Below are 26,187 nucleotides of genomic sequence, written 5' to 3' on the forward strand. Positions count from 1 at the left end.
TTTCACAATTCATATGGAAACACAAAAGACCCCCAAATAGCCAAAGCAGTTTTGAGAAAGAAGAATGGAGCTAGAGGAATCAACCTACCTGACTTCAGATTATACTACAAAGCTACAGTCATCAAGATAGTATGGTAGTGGCACAAAAACAGAAATACAGACCAATGGAACAAGAAAGAAAGTCCAGAAATAAACCCATGCTCCTACGGGTACCTTATTTTTGACAAAGAGGCAAGAATATACAATGGGGCAAAGACAGCCTCTTCAATAAATGGTGCTGGGAAAACTGGACAGCTACCTGTAAAAGAATGAAATTAGAACACTTCCTAACACCATACACAAAGATAAACTGAAAATGGATTAAAGACCTAAATGTAAGACCAGAAACTATAAAACTCAGACCAAAACATAGGCAGAACACTGGATGACATAAGATCCTCTATGACCCACCTCCTAGAGTAATGGAAATAAAAACAAAAATAAGCAAGTGGGACCTGATTAAACTTAAAAGCTTTTGCATAGCAAAGGAAACTATAAGCAAGGTGAAAAGACAATCCTTGGAATGGGAGAAAATAATAGCAAATGAAACAACTGACATAGGATTAATTTCCAAAATATACAAGCAGCTCACACAACTCAATACCAGAAAAACAAACAACCCAATCAAAAAGTGGGAAAAAGATCTAAACAGACATTTCTCCAAAGAAGACATACAGATGGCTAACAAACACAGGAAAAGATGCTCAACATTGCTCATTGTTAGAGCAATGCAAATCAAAACTACAATGAGATATCACCTCACACCAGTCAGAATGGCCATCATCAAAAAGTCTACAAACAATAAATGCTGGAGAGGGTGTGGAGAAAAAGGGAACCCTCTTGCACTGCTGGTGGGAATGCAAATTGATACAACCACTATGGAAGAAGGTATGGAGATTCCTTAAAAAACTAGAAATAAAACCACATGTGCATCAGCAATTCCACTCCTAGGCACATACCCTGAGGAAACCAAAACTGAAAAAGACATGTGTATCCCATTGTTCACTGCAGCACTATTTAGAATAGCTACAGCATTGACAGATGAATGGATAAAGAAGTTGTGATATATATACACAATGGAATATTACTCGGCCATAAAAAGGAATGCATCTGAGTCAGTTCTAATGAGGTGGATGAACCTATAGCCTATTATACAGCGTGAAGTAAAGTCAGAAAGAAAGAAAAATATCGTATACTAACGCATATATACGGAATCTAGAAAGATGGTACCAAAGAATTTCCTTATAGGGCAGCAATGGAGAAACAGACATAGAGAAGAGACTTATGGAATGGGTAGAGGGGAGGAGAGGGTGAGATGTATGTTGAGAGTAACATGGAAACTTACATTACCATATGAAAAATAGATAGCCAATGGGAATTTGCTGTATGGCTCAGGAAACTCAAACAGAGGCTCTGTATCAACCTAGAGGGGTGGAATGGGGAGGGGGATAGGAGGGAGGTTCAAAAGGGAGGGGATATATGTATACCTGTGGCTGATTCATGCTGAGGTTTGACAGAAAACAACAAAATTCTGTAAAGCAATTATCCTTCAATTAAAAAATAAATTAACTAAAAAAACAAAAATGCACTGGGGAGTTTAAAGGGTGGAATAGGCACATGACCTATAAACCAGGGTAATGACATAAAGGAGGGGGTTAGATGGTCAGGAGAGAACTCTTTGAGGGAACCTTCGGCTGAGTCCCGAAAGATGAGATGAAGCCAACCCTATGAAGAGCTGTAGCAAAGGCATTCTAAGCAATGGAAAGGTCCTATGGCTGGAAAGTGCCTTGTTCTGGATCCCTAGGTAAGTCAGCCTAGATATGCTCTCAGGATGCCGTGTGAGAACCGGCACTGTTTTCCTTAGAACTGCCCAAGTGTTCATGGCTGCTGAGAGGCAGGAGTGACTGAGGGGAGGGGGGGGAGAGACAGGAGGGCACGTGCAGCGAAATGACTGGAGTTGGAAATGGAGATGATTCATGACCAAAGGACAGAGATCACCAACCTGCACTTAACACCAACATTTATCTAAAACACCACTTTTGTCCAGTCCTGCAACAGATACTTGAGGTTAGACTCAAGGAAGAATTCCCTGTTAGAATTCAGTTGCCCGCACAAGAAAAGTTCACCTCTGTGTAGTGAGGCTGGGGGTGGGATGGGACCAGTGCTCATGGGATGTGTTACTTTTAGAGTGGTTTTTGACAAGTCAGCATCAGAATCTTGTGAGCAGACGTGTATAAAACCAAGCCATCAAAACATTACTGACTAGAGTATGAGGCCCAGTTTAACTTTTAGAGATAATCCCCAATACATGGATTCATCTCCAGTGAGAAAGTCAGAGATTCAAATGTAGACACTGCACAAAGACTACTTTTACAGTACCTATATTATTCCTACCTTACAAAGGGTGAAATAGTCATTACAGTAGCAACAGCTGCAGTGATGTGGGGCCAGATGCTGTTCACAACTAGCTCATTTAATCCTCACAATGTTCTCAAGCAAGCACTGTTATTCTCACTTTATAAAGGAAGAAAGTGCTTCCCTCAGGGCTCAGCTGGTAAAGATCTGCCTGCAACATGGGAGACCTGGGTTCAATCCCTGGGTTGGGAAGATCCCCTGGAGAATGGAATGGCTACCCACTCCAGTATTCTGGCCTGGAGAATTCCATGGACTGTATAGTCCATGGGGTCACAAAGAGTCGGACATGACTGAGCAACTTTCACTTAACTTCACTTCAAAGGAAGAAACAGAAGATTTAAGGGATTGGGCTAAGATTATAGTCAACTGTCCACCGCTGGTTAAGAGCAAAAGAGTCCACATTGGCTCAAAATTCTAACCCTGAGTCTAACACTTTTTATTTGGATAAGTTATTTTTGCTTTCTATGTCTCCGTTTTCTAGTCTATAAATTGGGATATTACTACATACCTCATAATACTACTGTGAAGGTGCAATGAAATAGTTTATAAAATACGTAATAAAAGGTTCTGACATATTAATAAACAGTTAAGTAGTGGTAAACATGTTACTAGTTATTATGTTCAAATGAATGAAATCATATGCATTCAATATATGAGACTCTTCATTCTGTGCCACTCAAAAAAGACATCCACTTTCTGTCTCCAAGGTTCTGCTCAACCTGTAGGAAAAGAAGGGAACAAGCAGAGAGATGAGAACTGAATCTTAAAGACAGGAAAAGAAACGGGGCAACCTATGTAAATACTCTTAAGGAGCTAATGATGGCATAGCTGTAAGAACATTCATTATAGATTGGTTAACGAACATGAAAAAGTAGGCCATTAGTAAGTCTTGACAGAGCATACCTGAAATACTACATAACCACTAAAAACAATCTCAGAGAGTGTATAATCATAAGGAAAGATGATCATAACCTGAGTAGAAAAGACAATAAAACCAAAATGAGTATCTCTAATCAGTACTATTGGCGTGATTTGCATTTTCCTTTTATTCATCTGTAATTTCTAAGTTATATCTAATTGGCATGTTACTGGTATAATCGGAAAAAATACAAGTTTGTTTTTGGATTGTTTAATTTTTTTTTAAGAATTAGTTTATGTGATGAAAAAGGCGAAAGAGATACACTTCAGAAGAAGGCTGAAGAGGCGTACTGTATTTTCATAGTATCACGCCATTTAACAACTTTGTGGGTTGTTCAGCTGGAGGGAGGGAGATATAACCCATCTGATCCAGGTGCCATTTAATTATGCCCAAAATATATTATTTCCAGAGATTATACTAGTAAAGACTGAGATGTCATACCCCGTTTCCTGACCTATCCTAAATAGGTTTCTAGGTCTCTAATCAGCATTATAAATATACATAATTATATCTGGATCTGTTCAACTAACCCAAATAACATGCTCTCATTCAGCGTCCCCAAATTTATCTTCATGAAATACAAATCACTGACCTACTTTTGTTGAAGATAATCTTAACAGCACCCCCATCTCAATGACAAAAAAAATGAGGCTTGCATCAAGTCCCATTAGGAGAAGAAAAAAAATATGCTCCTCATCAGAACAGCTAACCAGGGGCCAAACATTTTACACCCTCACTGGTTCTGAGCAGTTTTCACCTCTGGAACCTAACACAGGAAGTTTAACAGGAAACGGGACCCCACACCGTGCTGTCTACAACACAGTGGCAACTCAGAGCCCACATTTCTTCCTGGCAGTCACCATAGTCACCTCAAATCTAGAAGTCTTTTTAAGTATTACCCTAGCAACTCTGGAAATTGATTTCAGGTCATTCTCATTTATAAACGGTTTTGCTTTTCAAAATCAAGAGGTCAGAGATCAGTCACTTTTTTTTGCCCTCTGGCAAGGCAAGATGTGGGAAGGGCACAGGGAAAGAATGAGAGAGGGAAACAAAAACAAAAGAAAAGAAGAGACAGAAGCAAATGAGAGAAAGAGAAAACAAATAGACGTAGAAAATGTGTTACCTACATCTGGGCTGGCATTTCCTAGAACAATGCAAGGTCTTTTGTAGGGAAGAAAGACTTTCATGTTAAGACCTTAGACACCATCATTTCAGCACAAGAAACTTACTTCTTTACCAACATTCCTAAAATAAAGCTAAAACCCTCCAAATGTGACTATCCAAATCAGTATATCACTGAAATTTTTCCCACTCTAGAAATAAATGTTCTTCTCTTCTGCTCAAAACAAGGCATCTACCTACTGGATATTGGGTATTCCTCCCCACTTACACCAGATTACCCTCTCCAAAGCAAGATCAAAACAGAGAAAGACGGGATAAAAGAAGTCCTAACGAGAGACGTACATGCACTCAGGGATGAGTGTGAATTAGTCACTGCCACACTAGCACATTTGTCAGGGGGTGAACAGAATACAGAAAAACTGAGTTCCAGATCCAAACACCTTGGTGCTGAAACTGCAGCATTCTGGAAAAGTGCAAATTATCTGGATGCACCAAAGGAAACAGCTGCTGCTCCTAAGTCGCTTCAGTCATGTCCGACTCTGCATGACCCCATAGACAGCAGCCCACCAAGCTCCTCTGTCCACAGGATTCTCTAGGCAAGAATAGTGGAGTGGGTTGCCATTTCCTTAAAGGAAACAGATCTATAGTTTAAAACGATCTAAGGACAAAGCAGACAGGCGAGCACCACACTTTGAGTTAAAATCTTGAGTGGCTGACTAGAGCTGGGGAGATGGGGATGCTGGCGAAGGAGTGCAGGATTTCTTTTGAGGATGATGACCAAACATATTCTAAAATTACTTGTGGAGACGGGTGAAAAATTCTGTGAACATACTTAAAGTCATGAACTGTACCTTATAAATGAGTGAACTGTGGGGTATGTGAATTACATCTCATTAAGTTACTTTCAAAAACCCTACGGCAGGACCTCCAAGGTCTCTGCCCACCATTGCTTAACTCCATGCCAACACATTTGAGGAGCTCAGTGATCTGACTGAGGTGTCACAGTAAGAAGCATGAGTCATCCTTTTCCTCCGTAACATTTCACAAGTCTCTCATTTAAGATAACCACCAAAAAACATTTCAACCATCTTTTTAAGGGGCTCAGTTCTCCAGATCAGAGGGGAGGTGGAGAATATGAGACCCCAATATTCAAAACTAAGATTTGTGAAAACAAGCCAAATATAGGTTCTTGTCGGCTGATAACCATCTTCACGCTTGAACTCTGCACCTCAAGTGCAAAATCCCAAGCCCTGCTGGGATTCTCCTTTCATCACAGTATGATGTGATGCCAGCCAGAAGAGACAGGGGACAGGAAAGCAAGCCAAAGACAGAACCCACAAGATACGGGGGCCAAAAGCTCAGTGCCACTCCAATTTTCTAAGCACTGGAGCAGAGCTTCCCGCTGGGGAACTGATTCCAAGCATGCTGGCTATATAGAGAGAAACAGAATTTATTTCCAGAGAGAGAACCATCTTGTTGCTCTACACAGAGCTGACAATATGGTGGTTTGCTAACCTTGCACACTGAGCTCAGGGCAGCTTCGGTCAGAGGGCTGGGAGAGGGCAGCAAGCAAAGTCATCTGTGGCTTCCAAGGCCTGGCCAGCAGGCCAGACACCTCTGGGTGTGGCTGGGGCTGGACGAGGCTGCAGATGCCAAGGTGCCCATCCCCAGGGCCTGCCTGGTCTCCTCGCTGCCCACAGTCAGAGTCATGAGGCTGATGCTCTGCTGGGTACCGGCCCAGGGCAGGATTTGTGTCAACATCTCAAGGAACCAGTCAGATACAAATGCAAACCCCCTTCCCTGTCTTTGGAAGAGCAGCCTACAGAATTTCTTAAGAAGCAAATCACAAGGGGAAAGCTGCACGGGTCAACACCCCAGGGTCCCAACAGCGGTAGCTGTTATCTGCTCCGTCACCCAGTCCTTCCTAGGAGGCTGAGAACCCACTGAGATCAGAAGAGAGATAAGGAGGAGCTGTTGCCAGAAATGAGTTCTCCAAAGGCACCTTGGAGGTACCCCAGCCCTCTCTGGGTTTGGTGCACAGTTCGTCCTCCAGAGCCATCCGCCAGTCCCTCTGCGGCTCTCCAGGAGACAGGGTTCCCCCCACCAGCAGTGCAACAACAGCTCAGTCAGCTCATTATGCTTCTTCTAGGTTTTTAAACAAAAACCATGCAATATAATCACAGGCTCTGATCCCAAATGACTTTAACCCTGACAGTACTCACTGTGGGGAAATGTGTGCCCTGTGACTGTGAGCAGGAAGTTTCCCTTCAGGAGCTTCCCGGCCTCCCCAGGCTCATGGGACGATTGGATCCTAGGCGTGGAGCCACATGCTGAGATGTTCTGAAGCGGGAGAACCTGTACCCTTTGGAGCCAATTCCCCATCATTCCTTGACCTGCTCTAACGGCTCCTTCCAGAGACAAATCTAGAAATGACAGTAGTGACATTCCAATTGCAGAGGACTTACCACGGGCCTGCTTACCCGTCACAATACCTATGATAATCTCATTTACTCCTCACAATAATATCAGATGGTGGATACGTGTCACCCTCGTACTTAAACCTCTTTCTCCGGTTTCAAAAGGCAAAATTCAAAGGCTTTAGGCAAGCCCTCACCCACACTGCCCAGGAAGACACACCTCATACTTAATCCGAACAAATCTCTCCATCCCTATTCCACCCACCTCTTCTGCCGAATGCTGATGCTGATGCCACAATTTCGGCCCCCGCGCTCTCCTCTCATTCCATGCCAGTGGTTCTCCAACTGTGCTGCACATTAGCAGTACCTGGGGTGTTTTTAAAATTCCCCTGGCACAAGTTGCAACCCAGACAAATTACATTAGAATCTCTGGGGTGAGTCCCAGACTCCCAGTGACTTCAATGGACTGCTTGGGCCTCTAATAACACCTGGTGAGACCCAAACCCACAGCAGTACCCCCTCTCTCTCTGGGGCCCCTGGCCTGTTTTTCCCTCCACCTGGTAGGTGTCTCCAACTGTAGGTCCCATGGAAATAACTCAGCAAGGACTCTTAGCCCCGTGTCCCCCACCATACACTGCAGGTCTTCTCTGGGGGTGCACAGTTCAGCCAGGGACACCCCTGCTCCCTCTTCCTCTGTTCTCCTCTTCAGTCACACCAGCAGGTCTTCCGTGAAAAGTGCCATGGTATCTTGATTTCTCTTCTATAATTTATGGGTGTTTGCTTGAATATTCAAATAATGATTCCACTGAGTAAAACAGATTTTCAAGAAGTGTACTCCGTGCCACTGGCTTTGCATACTCCCTGGCACACCGCCACCTACCCGAACACCAGCACCTGAGTCTGAGAAGCACATCTCTGCCCTTCGCTTCCCTCCCGGCACAATGGCCACATAGTGTCTGTTCTCTGACACACTTCTGCTCCAGGACAGCACAAAGCACAGGGAAGCTCAGATCGCTGATAGAATATAGTTCTGTTTTAGATCATACAACCACCGATACTTTTCAATGTAATGATTATGAATTAATGACCACTTGAAGATAATCTAGGAAAAAAATATTACTAACCACATCAAACCCATGATTTCAGGATGCTATAACGTTCTCTTTTGAAATAAATGTAATTTTTAATGAGTAGACGTTTTCAAAATAAATAAACCGTGGTAAGGTGGTGCAGAAATGACCTAGGTGATTTTAGAAGACTGATGGTTAGGAACACTGCCTCCCTGGACTGGCCTTTCCCCAAGTCCTCTGCTAGCTCCCCAGAGATCCTCTTGACCTGCCAGGAGTCATTGTACTGTGGACGGTCTATGGTTCCCTGGCCTCCTGAAGACGCCGAGCAACCAGAGCAGTCACTATGCTCGCCCCGTCCCAGAACCCCACTACCAGGAGCCTTCCACCACAGTGTGAGTGGTCCCAGGCACTGAACTAGAGACCACAGACAACACGTGCCCTCCATCAGGGCAAGTGCCAAGCTCTGCTGAAGAGGCAGGCAGCAGAGAGAGGTCAGACGAAAATGCCCAGCTCCCTTGCCACTTCCCAGAAAAGCTTCACAGACAGACAAGCTGTGCCTACCGGCTCAGAATAAAAGTCTTCTGTCAACAGATGTGGGAGCCTACCCTCCTTCACACCTGACAAACCTCCCAAGTAAAGCACACACTGCACCAAGACAGCGCTCCACTGCACCCTCACCAGAGGCACAGACAAGCTCTCCGGGGCCCACGCGCAAGGCATCACCAGTCCAGCTCTGGCTCATTTTAGGGAACAATTTTGTTGTCACTTCTGATCCCAGAATGAAGTACACACAAACTGAGGAGTAGGAAATGGACAAAACCCGAAGCACTGCTTTATTGCAGGCGCCACTCTACGATAAATCAAATGATGGATTCCCTTTCGACTCCAAAAATGTGATTTATAAAATTCAGTTCACTCAGAACTTTTCAGAAGCACCCCTATGAGATACCCATTGAAATGAAAAGTGTACGCACCCTCTGGCCCAGCAGTTCCATTTCCAGAATTCACCCTACAGATCTACTCACTCATCTGCCCATGACAGGTGGTACCAGGAGGTTCACAGCAGCATTGCTTATAGTAGCAAAAGGTTGGAAATTATCTAAATGTCTATTATTTGGTGGTGGTTTAGTCACTAAGTCATGTCTGACTCTTGCAACCCCATGGACTGTAGCCCACCAGGCTCCACTGTCCATGGGGTTTCCCAGGCAAGAATACTGGAGTGGGTTGCCATTTCCTTCTCCAGGGGAACTTCCTGACCTGGGAATCGAACCCACATCTCCTGCACTGCAGACAGAGTCTTTACCAGTTGAGCCACCCAGGAAGCCTGATTAAATAAATTATGTCCATACAGTGCCATACAATGCAATGCTAAAAATGAATTTGCTCTATATTTACCAAAGTTGAATAATATTCAAAATCCATTAAAATAGTACAAAATGCAAATATATGCAAAACAGTGCATATGGCTTGCTACCGGAGAAATATATAAATATGTATTTGCTGGCACATGCATAAATTATATCTGAAAAATACTCAAGAATGGGTGAAATGCTGTCTCCAGTAGAAGAACCAGGAATCTGGAGACAGGAGGCATCTAAGGATGCTTGCATTCCTTCCTGTCCCTTCTAAATTGTGTACTATTTACAGGTATTAGTGACATAAACTTTTTAAAAAGAAACATAGGTATGAATTAAAGTAAAAATGCTGTTTTAATTTCATCTCACTTGCTCAACTGATAATAATCTTGTACACTTGACCTACCAGTGTAATAACAAGATACAGTCAGGAATCTGTTATGGTTTGGGCTCAATCTGCTTGACAGTCTCTGTGGCACAGAAATAGCCTCAAGTTCAACTCGATCTACCTGGAAACCTACCTAAAGTCTCACGGGAGAAGCCATTTCATCTTTTCAAAGTGTTCAAATCAGCCTGGAATAAACTTAAAAGCACATTTGACAGCAAGAGCAGATGAGCTCTGAAATCAACGCGTGGTGTCTTTACAAACCATGTAAAATGGGGTTTATTTTGGCTTTTCCTGTGTGGCAGCAGCAGGAATCAAATCGTAGCTACTGGCTTGGCCAAAGGAAGCCAGCCAGTTAGCAAGGTTTGATCCAGAATTCCCAAGCCCCTCAACCCTTTATCCATCTGGCAAAGAAAACACACACACACAGAGACAGCCCCCTCCAGCCCCAGGAATCTCCACTTTCTAACTATAGTAACACTGCCCAAGCCTCCAGGCTCACCCCCTGCAGCATTCCATGCCTTCCTACCAAGGTGAAATGAGCCAGATATAAACATGCCGTGACAGCTTCTGGCCCACACTGCCAAGCTGTTTTCCTTACTATTTCCTCTCTTTCTCCACTCTGCGTTTCTACAAAATGTGTAAACTCCAGTGACTCTAATTTGTAAATATTCCTCTGGCCACCAAGGCTATTTTCCTCACCCTAACAAATGTGATTTCCCTGAAACTTGAGGTTGGAACAGCCTATTAGATATGGGCAAAGCCACATCCCATGTCCCATTTTATCTGTAAGAACTTAGAGCTCAGAAAGGATATCAGACAGGTCCAATGTTAATTAGGACACAGCCAATTAATTGTAATCTCTCTCTTTTCTAGTCCCTGGTTCCTTCAGAATCCATGCCAGCACCTAAAAGAAGAGCTTGTCCTGTTAAGGCTGCTTCCAATTAAAGCAAAACGTTAAGCTTCAGAAACAATCTAACAACACACTTAAAACAGTGCCAGACAAATGCCAACTAGACAGGGATGCCAAGGACCTAAAGAATCAATGTCGAGGAGCTTGTAAAAAATAATAAATAAATAGATTGGAGCTGGCAATAATTCCGCTTTAAGGAATCTACCCCCATGGAACTACTAGGACCCACACAGAAAGCAAAGTGTGCAAATCATCACTGTAGCACTTTCTCTGATAGTGAAAACTGAGGCAATCCAAATATCCCTCAACAGGAGAAGGGGTAAATCAGCCATGGTGTCGCCACATAGCAATGCTCTCTGCAGGTGTTAAAAGAATACACTGTATATGTGTACTGACATGGAAGACCTCTAAGACATAATACCAACCAGAAAAGCAAAACACAGACTAATTCATATCCTATAACTCCACTTATGAAAACAACAAATATGCACAGAAAAAGGACGAGTAAAAGAGCACATCGGTGGCTAACTCAGGCAAGGGGGTGCTTTACTCTGTACACTTCCACACTCTGCGGTTCTTTTATGAGTGTATTCATGAAATGTATAATTTTTTGTCTTTGCACTATAAGATTAGGTCATCCATTTACACTGTTCATCTTCCCCCAAACCTAATCCTTCCCAAGTGATCCTTATTTCAGAAAATAGCACCATCATTCACATAACTGCTCTAGCTAAAAACATTTGAGTCATTCTTGATTTTTAGTCTCAAAGCCTAAATCTGATCAAATAGTAGATCTCGTGGGCTGGACTTCCAAAAACACCCAGAATCTGACCTACATCTCCAATGCTGTCCCCTAGCCCAAGGTGCCACTGCCTCTTACTTCACCTATTATACAGCCTCCTAACTGCTCCCCTTGCCTCCATTCTTGCCCCACTAAATTATTCTCTACACAGTGGTCCCCATAATCTCTTAAAGCACAAGAAGGATGATGTCACAACCTTCCCCTGACTTTCCATCACACTCAGAATGAAACTCAAAGTCCCTTTGGGAGTCAAGACCTCGAGGACTTGGCTCCCAGCCTCTCTCCCTGTTCATCTGCCATCGCTCTGCTCCAGCTACACTGGCCTCCCTGCAAGCCCTGGGACACCCCATAATTCCTCTCACCTCACAACTTCTGCATCTGTTACCACAACCTTAAAAGCCCTTCCTCAAGGCCAAGGCTTGGATGACATGGTAAGAGCAAAGCAAGACTCCATGTTTGTTGAATGAAAGCCTTCCTCTGATGGCCTAAGATATACAATTTAAAACATACTGGGTTATAATTTTAAAAATTAAAACTTGAGTCAGTCAGAAGTGTATGACACTTAGCTTCATACTGGCATCTCTCCTTTGGCTAACTTTTTAAAATGTAATGGCCTAGACCGGGTAACAAAGTCACCTTCATGAACTGCTTTCCCCAATAGCTTCATGGTGACAACACTTTCTCCCTGACCCATGCTCATTTTGTCAATTCATGGGGTTTGTGATCATTAGCTTACATTGGCCAGCATTAGGAAGTTCAGCCTGGGGCCTCTCTCCAGAGGGACGCTGACTGGCCTAACTAGAGCAGAAATCTGAACCATAGCCTTGTCAGAATCACCTTTCAAGCCCTGGGATGTGAAACTGATCAGTCAAGTACATCTGAGGTTGAAGCAAGTAGAAGCAAAAAGTCCCCAAATGAGGGCAAATAAAGTATACCCAATGGTGTTCACTTACTCATCAAAAGTTTTACGGAAAAAGTAAAAGAATTAAGGGCTTCCCAGGTGGCTCAGTGTTAAAGAATGCAATGCAGGAGATGCAGGTTTGATCCCAGGGTCAGGAAGATATCCTGGAGAAGGAAAGGGCAACTCACTCCAGTATTCTTGCCTAGGAAATCCCATGGACGGAGGAGCCTGGCGGGCTATGGTCCACAGGGTCACAGTCAGATACAACTTGGAAACTGAACATGCACGCACAAAAGGATTAAAAAACAATCCGAGATGTAAACAGTGCCCATCTAAAAGATCTGAACAGACACTTCAGCAAAGAAAATGCATCAGTGGCCAATGAGCTTATGAAAAGATGCTGGACATTGTAAGTATCACAGAAATGCAAATTAAAACCAAAAGGTACCACTTCCCACCCACTGGGATGGCTACAATCAAAAAGACAGACAATAGCAGGTATTGGTGATAATGTGGAGAGACTGGAACCCTTGGATGATGCTGAGGGGAAGTTAAAAGGATGCCTCTGGTGCAGAATAGAGTTTGGCAGGCTTTTACAAAATTAAACTTAAGTTTATCTATACAACCTAGTAATTCTACTCCTAGGTGGGAAATTAAATAAGAAATGAAAACATATGTCCATACAAAGACATGTATTTCACAGGCTGAAACTATTCTGCATGATACTGTTAAGGTCAATACATTTCTCAAAACCCACAGAATATACAACACAAAGAATGAACCCTTATGTAAACTATGGACTTGAGTTATAACACTATGTCATTATTGTAACAAATGTACTGAGAGAAATGGGTGTGAGAGGCTATATGGGAACTTTCTATACTTTCCACTCAATATTTCTGTAAACCTGAAACTGCTCTAAAAAATAAAGTCTATTAATCATATTTTTTTTAAGGAGGGAAGGGGGAACTTAAGCCTCAAATCAGTGGGCTGAGTGCTATAGATTATTGTCGTTCAGTCGTTAAGTGGTGTCCAACTCTTTTGCGACCCCAATGAATACAGCCCTCTGTCCATGAGATTTCCCAGACAAGAATACTGGAGTGGGTTGCCATTTCCTTCTCCAGAGGATCTTCCTGACCCAGGGATCAAACCTATGTCTCCTGCATTGAAGGCGGATTCTTTACACTGGGCCATGTGGGAAATTATAGATGCAATTTATTTACAGATTATAGATGCAATTTATTCAGTCCAATCCAGAACTGAATAACTGGATTAAAGTGGAAGGACTTTTTTCAAAGCCAGTGTTATATAAAAACTACAAAATCTTGTTTGGATATAATTTGCAGATGTTTATATTTGTATGAGTAATATTCCAAATGTCAGTATTGCAAATTACCACCATTTACAAATAATTAGGAAATGCTTTTTCTTCTTTTATTCGAAAGGTGCTAAAGCAAAGCAAAAGAGCTGAGAAAAAAACTTTTTGTTACCTAATTCCATATGCATTTGATCCTTTAGGATTTGTTAAGTAAAAAATAATATTAGTCCTAAACAAAGCAGGTCGGCACTGAAGAGCCTTTGGGAGTTTATACTATTAACGAAGGACTCATCTCACTACTGCAAAAACCTACATCAAATCCTAAAGAAGTACAAAAGGGTGACGTGTTTTTAAGCACACCACTCTTGATGATTTTTTTTCCACTCTCGTTTTAATGAGCAAAAAGGACAAACTATTTATCTTAACAAATCAGACCCAGGAACAGGTTTTTGGCCTCCATGTTCAACTCTCTACTACCCAGTTAAAAGAGAATTACTTTCATTCACAAAATAAATAAGTCATGGAATGTGATGCATAGCACGGTGACTATAGTTAATAGTACTATAATTTGAAAGCTGCTAAGAGAAGACGTCTTAAAAGTTCTCATCACAAGAAAAAAAATTCGTAATATATGTATGGTGATGGATGTTAACTAGACATATTGTGGCGATCATTTCATAATATATACAAATAGCGAATCATGACATTGTACACCTAACACTAAAAAATGTTCTGTGTCAATTATATCTCAATTTTTTAATATTTCAACTGAAAAAAGAAATGTTAGAAAAGTATGCATTTTCTAAATAACATTAAAAAGAAGAGAGAGACTCACTGGTAATCAGTGCTACCCCCAAAGAGCAACTCTACTGCTTCAAAAAGCCAAGAAGTAGTCAGGCACCCTTACTTGTGCCTCACTAGCCTACAATGGTTCTTTAATCCCACGATGATGAGAACACAAAACTTCAGAGCACAATACAAATCTTGGCTATTCTTTGCAACCAGGACTCAGAGAGTGAAAAACAATGGGTCCAATATTCTCACTTAATCTAACACCTGCTGCACGTTTTTCCTGTTTAGCGTCTAGCTCTCTGAAGAATTTGTATCTTCACTGCCGAAGTGTTTACTGAAGCACTGATGGGTCATGTTTAAGAGAAGCCCTGCAGTCCGTTGCCAAGTTCAAAACTTGCCTGCACGACTTCCTAGCTCTGTGACCTGAGACAAGTTACCCTAACTGCAAAATGCAGGTGAATAAGAGTACTCACCTCGCAGGACAGGGTTACGGACTCATGAGACAATGCGTGCACTTAGCATAGGGCCGGCCCTTGGTGAGTTTTCGAGAACAAGAGCTGCTGGCAAGGTTCCAGGTTTTCTGTTTGCTTGTTTGTTGAGAAAACTGACAATGCTCCCAAGGTCTTAACAGAGTGTATGTTCTAGAGCTTGACTGAACATCAAGTCTGCCTGATAACAGAGGCCTGGATGTGCCCCAGGTCTGGGTCTCCTCAGCCTGCACATTACCAGTTCCAAGTTAATTCTGCAGAGTTCACTTCTTAAATGAACTTAATGCTGAGATATGCTCCCCATCTACATAAAGGGGCCAGAGCCACATCCAGTGTATTCTTGAAGGCATCCTGTGGAAGGACTTCTATAAAGAGAATGCCCACTAGTATTACTAATGTTCAGAATCCAGATCATTGTGAAATGCAGAAGAGCAGTTACCAACGGAGGATTAGAAACAATTTTCAATACACTGAAGACATATATGCTTCTTCTGGGCATCCCTTGTGGCTTAGCTGGTAAAGAATCCACCTGCAATGCAAGAGACCTGGGTTCGATCCCTGGGCTGGGAAGATCCCCTGGAGAAGGGAATGGCTACCAATTCCAGTATTCTGGCCTGGAGTACTTAAAAAGTTGGACACACTGAGCAACTTTCACTTTCACTTTCTTTTTATGCTTCTTCTAGAACACATCTATCAGACTGGACATATAGACTATGGCAATTAATGACAGCTTGCATTATTTAAGAATGTAGATATGAGATAACTTTTACTTTTTTCCCGCCCACAATATGAAGTCAGGGCCCCATTGAGCCTCAAGAATGCCCTCTAGCTAATACTATCAAAACTATTTAAATTTCATTCTTTTTTCCCCCCTTAAGTACTGCACTATCTTTTTGTTGGCAAAGTAATGTCTCTGCTTTTTAATATGCTGTCTAGGTTGGTCATAACTTTTCTTCCAAGGAGTAAGCGTCTTTTAATTTCATGGCTGCAGTCACCATCTGCAGTGATTTTTGGAGCCCCCAAAAAATAAAGTCTGACACTGTTTCCACTGTTTCCCCATGTATTTCCCATGAAGTGATGGGACCAGATGCCATGATCTTCATTTTCTGAATGCTGAGCTTTAAGCCAACTTTTTCACTCTCCTCTTTCACTTTCATCAAGAGGCTTTTGAGTTCCTCTTCACTTTCTGCCATAAGGATGGTGTCATCTGCATATCTGAGGTTATTGAGATTTCTCCCGGCAATCTTGATTCCAGCTAGTGCTTCTTCCAGCCCAGTGTTTCTCATGATGGACTCTGCAAATAAGTTAAATAAGCAGGGTGACAATATACAGCCTTGACGTACTCCTTTTCCTATTTGGAACCTAGGTAGCATATTCAAAAGCAGAGACATTACTTTGCCAACAAAGGTCCATCTAGTCAAGGCTATGGTTTTTCTAATAGTCATGTATGGATGTGAAAGTTGGACTGTGAAGAAAGCTGAGCACTGACGAATTGATGCTTTTGAACTGTGGTGTTGGAGAAGACTCTTGAGAGTCCCTTGGACTGCAAGGAGATCCAACCAGTCCATCCTAAAGGAGATCAGTCCTGGGTGTTCTTTGGAAGGACTGATGCTACAGCTGAAACTCCAGTACTTTGGCCACCTCATGCGAAGAGCTGACTCATTGGAAAAGACTCTGATGCTGGGAGGGATTGGGGGCAGGAGGAGAAGGGGACAACAGAGGATGAGATGGCTGGATGGCATCACCGACTCGATGGACGTGAGTTTGAGTGAACTCCGGGAGTTGGTGATGGACAGGGAGGCCTGGCGTGCTGCGATTCATGGGGTCACAAAGAGTCAGACACAACTGAACGACTGAACTGAACTGAATGCACTATCTAAATGTTCTTTCTTCATGCCTTAGCAAAAAACCTTTTAAGTATGACCTCACTTAAGTATATCAGACTTTTTACCCATCTCTCCACTTGGTTCAAGGTCCAAAATACAGCATTTTGCTTTGTTCATATACAGTTATGATGACAGATTTCTACAATTCTTATTTCTGTTAAAAGATAAAGGTGCCTTGAATTTAAGATTTGATATTGACAGACAAATACACAGCAGCTAAAATTTACTGCTGTGTGTTTTACTGGCATTCTTATTAATTTATTTCTGTTAAAATTCACTGTGATTGCCTTGGAAACATGATGCAGGTCAGAATTACTAACCTCTGAGAATGCAGTGATAAAGGCATATCATACCCAAAAAGTCTCACGAAAACTACTGGCTGAACTGGAGAAACACAGATACACTCATTTCACTTTACTTAAAAAAAAAAAAAGTGTCACCCAACAAGATACCAACCCCAGAGAAAGGCTTTATTCAGTATCACACTCTCTGCCCCAACTTGACTGAAAGCTGACTGACAGAAGAGGGTGGATCCTTGTTCTAGTTTTGGTAGTCTCTTCCCTGGTGGCTCGGATGATAAAAAATCCACCTGCAATGCAGGAGACTCGGGTTCAATCCCTGGACTGGGACGACCCTCTGGAGAAGGAAATGGCAACCAGCTCCAGTATTCTTGCCTGGAGAAATCCATGGACAGAGGAGCCTGGTAGGCTAGTCCATGGGGTCACAGAGTCAGACACAACTGAGCTACTAACACTTTCACTTTCTGCATCCTTGAAAATGCCAGGAACTAGAATGAATCCATCTTTCCATCTCATGAGAAAACTGGGTTTTCCCCTAGGACACAGTTCAGTCTCTGGGACGTCACCCCTGCTTAAACCCCACTGTAGGAGAGCAGCTTATGGTTCAAAGTTTCCCACCTGAAATTCCAATCAAGAACTCAGTGGCTCAAGTTGCCCACCACCATCTAAGCAAAAATTATTAAAATTACACTTCTGATATCCAGAATAGGAAAATCAGTAGAGACAGAAAATACATCAGTGCTTGATGAGGGCTGGAGGGCAGAAGAATGGGGAGGGAGGACTTAGGAGAAAATGGTGGGGGATGACTGTTTATGGGAATGGAATTTCTTTTGGAGGTGATGAAAATATTCTAAGATTGATTGTGGTGACAGCTGCATAGCTCTGTGGATGTACTAAGAACCACTGAATTAGATGCTTTAAGAGGGTGAACAAATTATATCTCAAACAAAGTTGATATTCTAAAATGTGAATTCCTGCCCCACCCCTCCCACCTAAGAGAATTCACTCTATCTTAGAAAGAAGTCAAATTGAAAGAGGCATATCCCCAGGAACAAGTCCATAAACCAACTCTAAAGGTGGAAAGAAAACAGTTCCTGAAAAACACCTCTCAAAACCAAAAGCTTAATTCACTTTCAGTTCTATGAAATCACATTTGATTTGCCATGAAGTCCATGAGACAGACAGAAATGAAGTTCAGTGCACTCGTGTAGACAATTCTGCTCTTAGTGACTCTTGCTCTGAATCTTGACATTCTGGAAGATAATAATAGCTACCATTAACTAAGCAGCACTACACACCAGGCCCCAAGCTAAGTGCTTTCGTTACATGCACTGTTTCATTACGTGCTCACAATAGCCCTAGGAGGTCAGCGTGGCTCTTCCCATTTTACACAGGAGGCGCTCAGGCTTAGTGATTTGCCCAATAAGTGATGAGGTCAAGAACCAAACACAGAAAATCCTAAAACTCTTAATTCTACAAGTGTCTGAACATCATCGCCAGCCTCTATTATCTCTCCAGAAAGAAAAAAGGACCAAAATATATAGAATCCTCTGGACTGAGACAGATTAATCAGGTCAAGGAAAGAGTGCTCACAGAAAATGTCTAGACAAATTAGCACAGAAAAAATTGACTGGGAATCACCACATCAAACAAGAACTTTCTCCAAAGGCAGGAGTTTCTGAAATGTAGGCCCCAAATTATTTTATTGCTTAGCTGCCTTGTGTCCAGCCCAGAGGTTTGAGCTCCAGGGAAAGACTTCTAGGAGTTCGTTAGTTCACCAGATTCTTTATTCAATAGACAACAGACCTACACAACATTTCTACTTCACAGTTAGGTGCATAGTTTCTGGAATCAGATAACTTATGTTTAAGTACACTTAATTGCTGTGATGCCTTGGGCAGGTTACTGATCTCTCTGGTCTTCAGTTTCCTCATTCATAAAGAGCAATGATCTAGCCGAACTTCAGCAATCCCTGGAGGCCAGTATTATTGCCTCAGATTAACACACAAAGGAAATCTAAACCCAAAGATCTGTGCATATTAATTATAAAATAAAGCCATAAAATTTTAGAGATGGAAGAGCCTATGAATCATCTAAACCAATGTTACTTACACAATTATGTATTTTTACATATATATATATATAAAACACTTAACATTTTGCAGAAGTGATAAAATGATCCAAAAAATGAATACACATATACTAGCATAGTAAGTATATAGCATAGTAAGAGAAGGCGATGGCACCCCACTCCAGTACTCTTGCCTAGAAAATCCCATGGACAGAGGAGCCTGGTGGGCTGCAGTCCATGGGGTCGATAAAAGTCGGACACGACTGAGTGACTTCACTTTCACTTTTCACTTTCATGCATTGGAGAAGGAAATGGCAACCCACTCCAGTGTTCTTGCCTGGAGAATCCCAGGGACGGAGGAGCCTGGTGGGCTGTCATCTATGGGATCGCACAAAGTCAGACATGACTGAAGAGACTTAGCAGCAGCAGCAGCATAGTAATATACCATGCAAGAAGGACCTAATGATAACACAATGCCTGAAGTTCAGGAAATAATCATCACCTCTACCCTCTTTAAGAGGGCATGTGGCACCTGTTCAAGCACTAGAAGAGTAGAAGAGTATAGTTAGTAACAGAGCTGGATATTAAGAGTTTAGAACACCTAGCTCTCCCCCAAGTTATAGAGCTGGTCCATTCATTAGACAATTTAAAAAACTCTTTAATTTTATCACCTGTACTGTTTCCTCCTACCCAAAGAATTCTTAAATTCCTCCCCCCCCACACCTTAAAAATAGTGGCAAGCAGATAAACTGCCAGTCACATACAGGCATGCTTCTCAGACTCAAGGCTAAGATACAAAATTCAAGTCCAAATTCCAACACTCTTGGACCAGGGGCTCCATTCTGGGCAAGAGGAATGAGGCAGAATTAAGAGCTCAATATCAGCAGGAACTTCATCTCTGGTTCAGACCCTGCAGGGGCTCAAAAACAGACCTGCTCTTAGAGCAGTGAGACTCTCAGCTAGTGATTCTTTCAAGCCTGCTTTCTCATTTGTAAGATGAGTTACAATACGTGAGATAATTTGTGGGTGAAGCAGTGCCTAGTATGGAGTAAGTCTCCACAGCCACAGGGACAAGAGAACAGTCACTAATACATCCTCAGTGCCCAGGGTAATATCGAGCACACAAACTCCAGATGTTTGCTGAATAAAGCGAGGCCCAATTAAAGCCAGTCTGAGATTCAAACAAAATTTGTGGGCCCAACCTGTAAGTGAGCCCCTAACTTACTCCAAACTAGGGGTCACATATTCCAAGGATGGCCCTGGTCATGAACAAAAGAAGAGTCTATTCATTTGCTTCAGGACACAGCCTCCAACAGAGACCCTGCCTCTGAAGAGCCTCAGCACACCAAAGTTCTACTTTTATTTCACCTCAAAAGACTACCACTTGCTGCCCTGGGGCTCCACTGTCTTCTTCATCTTTAGAAGCAACAGGCTCACAAAATGACATCTCAGGCATTTGACTTTAAGTCTCCTTTAAAGAGACTTGGTGACAATTCTCAGACCCACGGCTGCAGTCTGCCAAGACGAGCTTTCCTAGTTGAAAGATATCACCTATTAAGAAATGCAGCAAAGAGAAAGGAAAAGTCAAGTGAAAGACAATTCCACTATCTGCCTTTATATTATTTCTGATTCTTAAAAATAAAAGATGGACCAAATTATTCTTAAATGGGTAAACAGAAAAGGCACCCAAAAAAAGGAGCTCAGCAATCCAAGGCATCCATCCCTAGAGCACTCGTTTGGCCAGAAGGAGACACTCTCTGGCTCTGCAAATGACAAGGGAAATCATACAGAGAATGTAAATTTCATTTCTCCCCTGCCAAAGGGAAATTTGCAAAAATGGTTTTACAAAAGGTTCGAAAATCTCTAAGGATAAGTTTAAACTTCTTTCTGAGCGAAGATCGAGGACATTCCTTCCCAAACCTTTGAGTTTTCAAGGATATTGGTAGAGGTAAAAAAGGAGAGTGAGGGAGCGGGAGAGGGAGAGGATATGTTCGTTCTATTTTTAAACCCTCGCCCACAGTTTAGAGTAAAGGAACACTCTGATTCTGTACTCCCACCCCTATCACCTTCTGCTAAACACAAGAATCAGAACCTGCACACGTACGTGGCCCTGATTCTAGATCTGGTGGGTTACAAGCTGCCACTACTCCAAAGAATCGCAAGCTGACCAACCACCCTACCCAGCCCTTCTCTGGGAAGGGAAGGAGACCTCTCGGAGACCCCGGCGGCCCTGAGCAGGCTTGAGCAGCGTAAAGGGAGCGAAGCAGATACAACCCGCCTTTTCCTGAGGGGAGGCAGCGCCCCCTTGGCGGGACACGCTCCATTCCCACGGCTGGGCACTCAGGGGTGGGCAACTCTCCCCCAAGGAAGCCGGAGTCGTGGACGCGAAGGGGCTTCCCAATATGCTACGGTGCTCCAGGCACTCCAGTCCCACTCCTGAGACACCTGTGTGTGCCGCGCACACCCACCCGCGGCGCCCCAGAGCGCTACTCGCGCTCGGTCACCTCCCAGTCACCCCGGAACGCAAACGGCCGGGTGATGGGTCTCTTCCTTCACTATCTTGTTGCTAGCTCGCCCGTTTTACGTATCCTTTCCGCCTCGCGACAAGGGTCTACGCCCGTCCCTCAGCGCCCAGGAGCAGAAATCCAGCCGGGGGCGGGACCCCTAGGTCTGAGCGCCACCCGACGGCCCCTCCCGCCCCGGGGCACCGTCCCCGCCAGGCTCCGGGGCACTCACTCTTGAGCGCGCTGATGAGTGACTTCCCGTCCTTGATGAGCTCCTTGATGAATTTGTTGGTCTTGTCCAGCTCCGCTTCGTGCGACTTCAGCGTCTCTCGGAAGTGAGGGCTGTCGAGGCAGCAGTCACTGAATTCGAGCGCGGGCAGCCCCATGGTGTCCGCGGCGCCCAGCCGGGGGGCGCGCCTCCCCCAGGGCTCCGGCGGCCCGCAGTCCGGAGCACGCACGCGGCGAGACCCTGGCCGGCACCCCCGACGGCCGCCGGCTCCACAGGTGAGGCGCCGGCTCGCTCTCAGCGCGGTGTCCGCGGGCGCGCACGACTCCTGAACAGAGCCTGGACGCGAACGAAGAGCGGCTGCTCCAACAGCGTGTAACCGAGAGGCCGCGGAGCAGGAAGAGCAGCGGCGGACCCGCAGCGGCGACGGGAAGGGAACGAGCAGTCGAGCGAGTGCAGCAGCCGCCTCCCCGCCTCCTTCGCCAGTTCGCTCTTCTGCAGCTTCGAGCGCCCTCTCACAGCAGCCTCGGCCGCCCAGCCGGCGTCCGGGCCGGCCGAACCTGCTAGCAATGACCTAATCCCAGCCGAGCCAATCAGAACCCCGCCTCAGCCCTACCCACGGGCCTTCCGAGGATGCCCGGCCCTTCCGCGACCATAACCCAATCAACGGGGTCCAGAGGCGGGGTCTAGGTCGGGGGCGTGGCCCACGCCACCGCCTAGGTCCGCAGCACAAGCTCCGCCCCCTCCCGTCTGCTCTGGGTCGCACAGCCGGAGCCGCGAAGGAACGACGATCGCTGCCGCATGGGCCCGCGCAGCGGCCGGGATCCGAGCCGGAGACGGTGCGTCTGCATATCTGGGAAGCGGAAGAGCCTAGATGTGCAGAACATGAAAAATCTAGGAATTTAGGGCTGCAGTTCCCCCAAGGCTGAGGCAATCGTGCTTACCCTCAAAATGCATTCCCCAGTCGGACTGAAGCGACTTAGCACTCGCGCACGCCCCAGGAGAACCCCGAGCGTAGCAAGCGACCACGTCGCCCCTAGATACAAGCTCCTTCTTCCACTCAAGCAAAACATACTTACATCTTAAAATTACCAGCTCTGCTGGCCTGCAGTCTTCCCGCCCCCTACAGTCCGGCCCCCTTACGGCCACTCCTGCTCAACACCAGCCCACGGCTGCCCCCAACCGAAGGATCTAACATCCTTTCAAGAATTTCAGCCGCCTGTTTTCCTGCTGGGCACCTCACAATTTTACATAATTACGTCCACTGCCTGTAGTCCTCTGCAACACTGTGAGTTTCAAGAGTTCGAAATGAGCCACCGCCGATTTCTTGTGCGCTGCGGCACCCCTAACGCCTAGAACAGTGGCTGGCATCTAGTAACAGATATTGAGCGCTTACCTTGTGCTATATGTGCTATGGCGATTGATAAGTATTTGTGGAATCAATGAATGGATCCGTCCCCGTGTCCTTCTCCACTTTACACTTTCCTGCAATGTGTTGCCCTATTGCCCTTGGGTTCCACCACAGTAATCAATCCAGGCAGCTCACTAACTGCACCTGTCAGGCTGGATCCCACAGTGTCCAGTGCTGAACTGTGAAGTGCTAGAGGATAGGGACTGTCTTTGAATAAATTATTCGTATGTCTAGGAAGGAGGAGCCCTCCAGTTAGGTAATTTTGTGTGTGTGTGGCTTTTTTGTTTTTTGTTTGTTTCAGTTCAGTTCAGTTCAGTTCAGTCGCTCAGTCGTGTCCGACTCTTTGCGACCCCATGGACTGCAGGCAGCACACCAGGCCTCCCTGTCCATCACCATCTCCCAGAGTTCACTCAAACTCACGTCCATCGAGTCGGTGATGCCATCCACCCATCTCATCCTCTGTCGTTCCCTTGTCCTCCTGCCCCCAATCCCTCCCAGCATCAGAGTCTTTTCCAATGAGTCAACTCTTCGCATGAGGTGGCCAAAGTACTGGTGTTTCAGCTTTAGCATCATTCCTTCCAAAGAACACCAAGGGCTGATCTCCTTTAGGATGGACTGGTTGGATCTCCTTGCAGTCCAAGGGACTCTCAAGAGTCTTCTCCAACACCACAGTTCAAAAGCATCAATTCTTCCACGCTCAGCCTTCTTCACAGTCCAACTCTCACATCCATACATGACCACTGGAAAAACCATAGCCTTGACTAGACGAACTTTTGTTGGCAAACTAATGTCTCTGATTTTCAATATGCTGTCTAGGTTGGTCATAACTTTTCTTCCAAGGTTGTTTGTTTGGTTGTCTTTGTTTTTGTTTTTACATAGCTCTGCTATGCGCAGGCACTAGACTAGATACTAGAGATGCAAAGATGAATAACACAGAATGAACCTGTCTGCTACTGGTTAGTGGGATAGAAAAGTGACAAGCAATAGCAATGCTGCATAGTAAGTTGGGAACGTTGAGAAGGCGATGCTAACTCAGGAGCTAGAGAAGTCATCTACGTGGAGGTATTGATTTATTAAATGCATAAATGAGTGAATGAATGTGATCCGTTTGCCAGTTGTAGCTACAAATTTAGACTTGATAGCAGGCCCAAACAGTTATCAGATGGATAATTAAAACTCTGAAAATAGTTGTTCCTCAGTTGCCAAGAAAGAGAAAGATGTGGAATGGAATTCCATGAAACTAAATCTGCTTAATGCTATACCTTGAGCACTTAAAGGTAGGTGTTCTGGCTCTTAAGTAATATATAACAAATCACACCAAAACTTAATAGATTGAAGCAACTACGATCATTGTATTTTCTCTCCTAATCTCTGTGGATCAGGAATTTGGGGAAGAGCTTGACTGGGTTAATCAAGATTGCCAGGAGAAATATCAATAACCTCAGATATGCAGATGACACCACCCTTATTGCAGAAAGTGAAGAAGAACTAAAGAGCCTCTTGATGAAAGTGAAAGAGGAAAGTGAAAAAGTTGGCTTGAAGCTCAACATTCAGAAAACTAAGATCATGGTATCCAGTCACATCACGTCATGGCAAATAGATGGGGAAATAGTGGAAACAGTGAAAGGCTTTATTTGGGGGGACTCCAAAATCACTGTAGATGGTGACTGCAGCCATGAAATTAGAAGACGCTTACTCCTTGGAAGAAAAGTTATGACCAACCTAGAAAGCATATTATAAAGCAGAGACATTACTTTGCCAACAAAGGTCCATCTAGTCAAGGCTATGGTTTTTCCAGTAGTCGTGTATGGATATGAGAGTTGGACTATAAAGAAAGCTGAGTGCTGAAGAATTGATGCTTTTGAACTGTGGTACTGGAGAAGACTCTTGAGAGTCCCTTGGACTGCAAGGAGATCCAACCAGTCCATCCTAAAGGAGATCAGTCCTGAGTGTTCATTGGAAGGACTGATGCTGAAGCTGAAACCCCAATACTTTGGCCACCTGATGCAAAGAGCTGACTCATTTGAAATGACCCTGATGCTGGGAAAGATTGAGGGCCGGAGAAGAAGGGGACAACAGAGGATGAGATGGTTGGATGGCATCACCAACTCAATGAGTTTGGGTGGATTCTGTGAGCTGGTGGTGGACAGGGAGGCCTGGCGTGCTGCCTGCAGTCCATGCGGTCGCAAAGAGTCGGACATGACTAAGTGACTGAAGTGAACTGAACTGAACTGAACTGAACTTGACTGGGTAATCCTGACTTGGGGTCTTGCATGTGTTTGCAGTGAGATGGTAATGGGAGCATCTTCCTATCTTCAGATGGGCTTGGGCTTCACTGTGTGGTCTCTGGATGTGATCTGGTTGAGTTTTCTCACAGGGTCCTGAGGACCCCAGTGTCAACGTTCGAGCTTACAAGAAGAAAGCTGAATCACCTTTTATGACCTAGCCTTGGAAGTCAAACACTTCTTCCACCTTTATTGGCTACAAGCAAGTCAAAAGCTCAGATTTAAGGAAAGTCTAATTAGACTTCACTGGTGTCTCTGCAATAAAGAATCCTCCTGCAGTGCAGGAGATGTGGGTTCAATTCCTGGGTGGGAAAGATCCTCTGAAGAAGGAAATGGCAATCCACTCTAGTATTCTTGCTTGGGAGATCCCATGGAGATAGGAGCCTGGTGGGCTACAGACCATGGGGTCACAAAAGAGTCAGCAACAAATTAGGGACTAAACTACAACAACAATTAGACTGTACCTCCAGATGGGAAATCGACACGAAAGGGAGATACTAATGCAGCTGTCTCTGATAAAAAAAAAAAAAAAAAAAACAATCTGCCATTGTGGGCCTTGCATGTAGTAA

General features: G+C 44.3%; 1 protein-coding gene across 3 annotated transcripts in view; it reads right to left on the reverse strand.

Annotated features, from left to right (window-relative positions):
- Positions 1 to 22,495, reverse strand: part of ARHGAP26 (Rho GTPase activating protein 26) — a 473,410-nt gene extending 450,915 nt beyond the window's left edge. Inside the window, exon 1 of one of the 3 annotated variants that reach the window (XM_027546098.1) lies at positions 21,929 to 22,495. In XM_027546098.1, the coding sequence (XP_027401899.1) occupies positions 21,929 to 22,082 (154 nt within the window). In that variant the 5' untranslated portion in view covers positions 22,083 to 22,495. The remainder of the gene's footprint in view (positions 1 to 21,928) is intronic. The other 2 variants (XM_027546101.1, XM_027546099.1) reach the window with 2 other exon arrangements.
- Between the last annotated feature and the right edge of the window lie 3,692 nt (positions 22,496 to 26,187).

The sequence above is a fragment of the Bos indicus x Bos taurus genome, chromosome 7, assembly GCF_003369695.1.
Source record: "Bos indicus x Bos taurus breed Angus x Brahman F1 hybrid chromosome 7, Bos_hybrid_MaternalHap_v2.0, whole genome shotgun sequence".
NCBI lineage: Eukaryota > Metazoa > Chordata > Mammalia > Artiodactyla > Bovidae > Bos > Bos indicus x Bos taurus.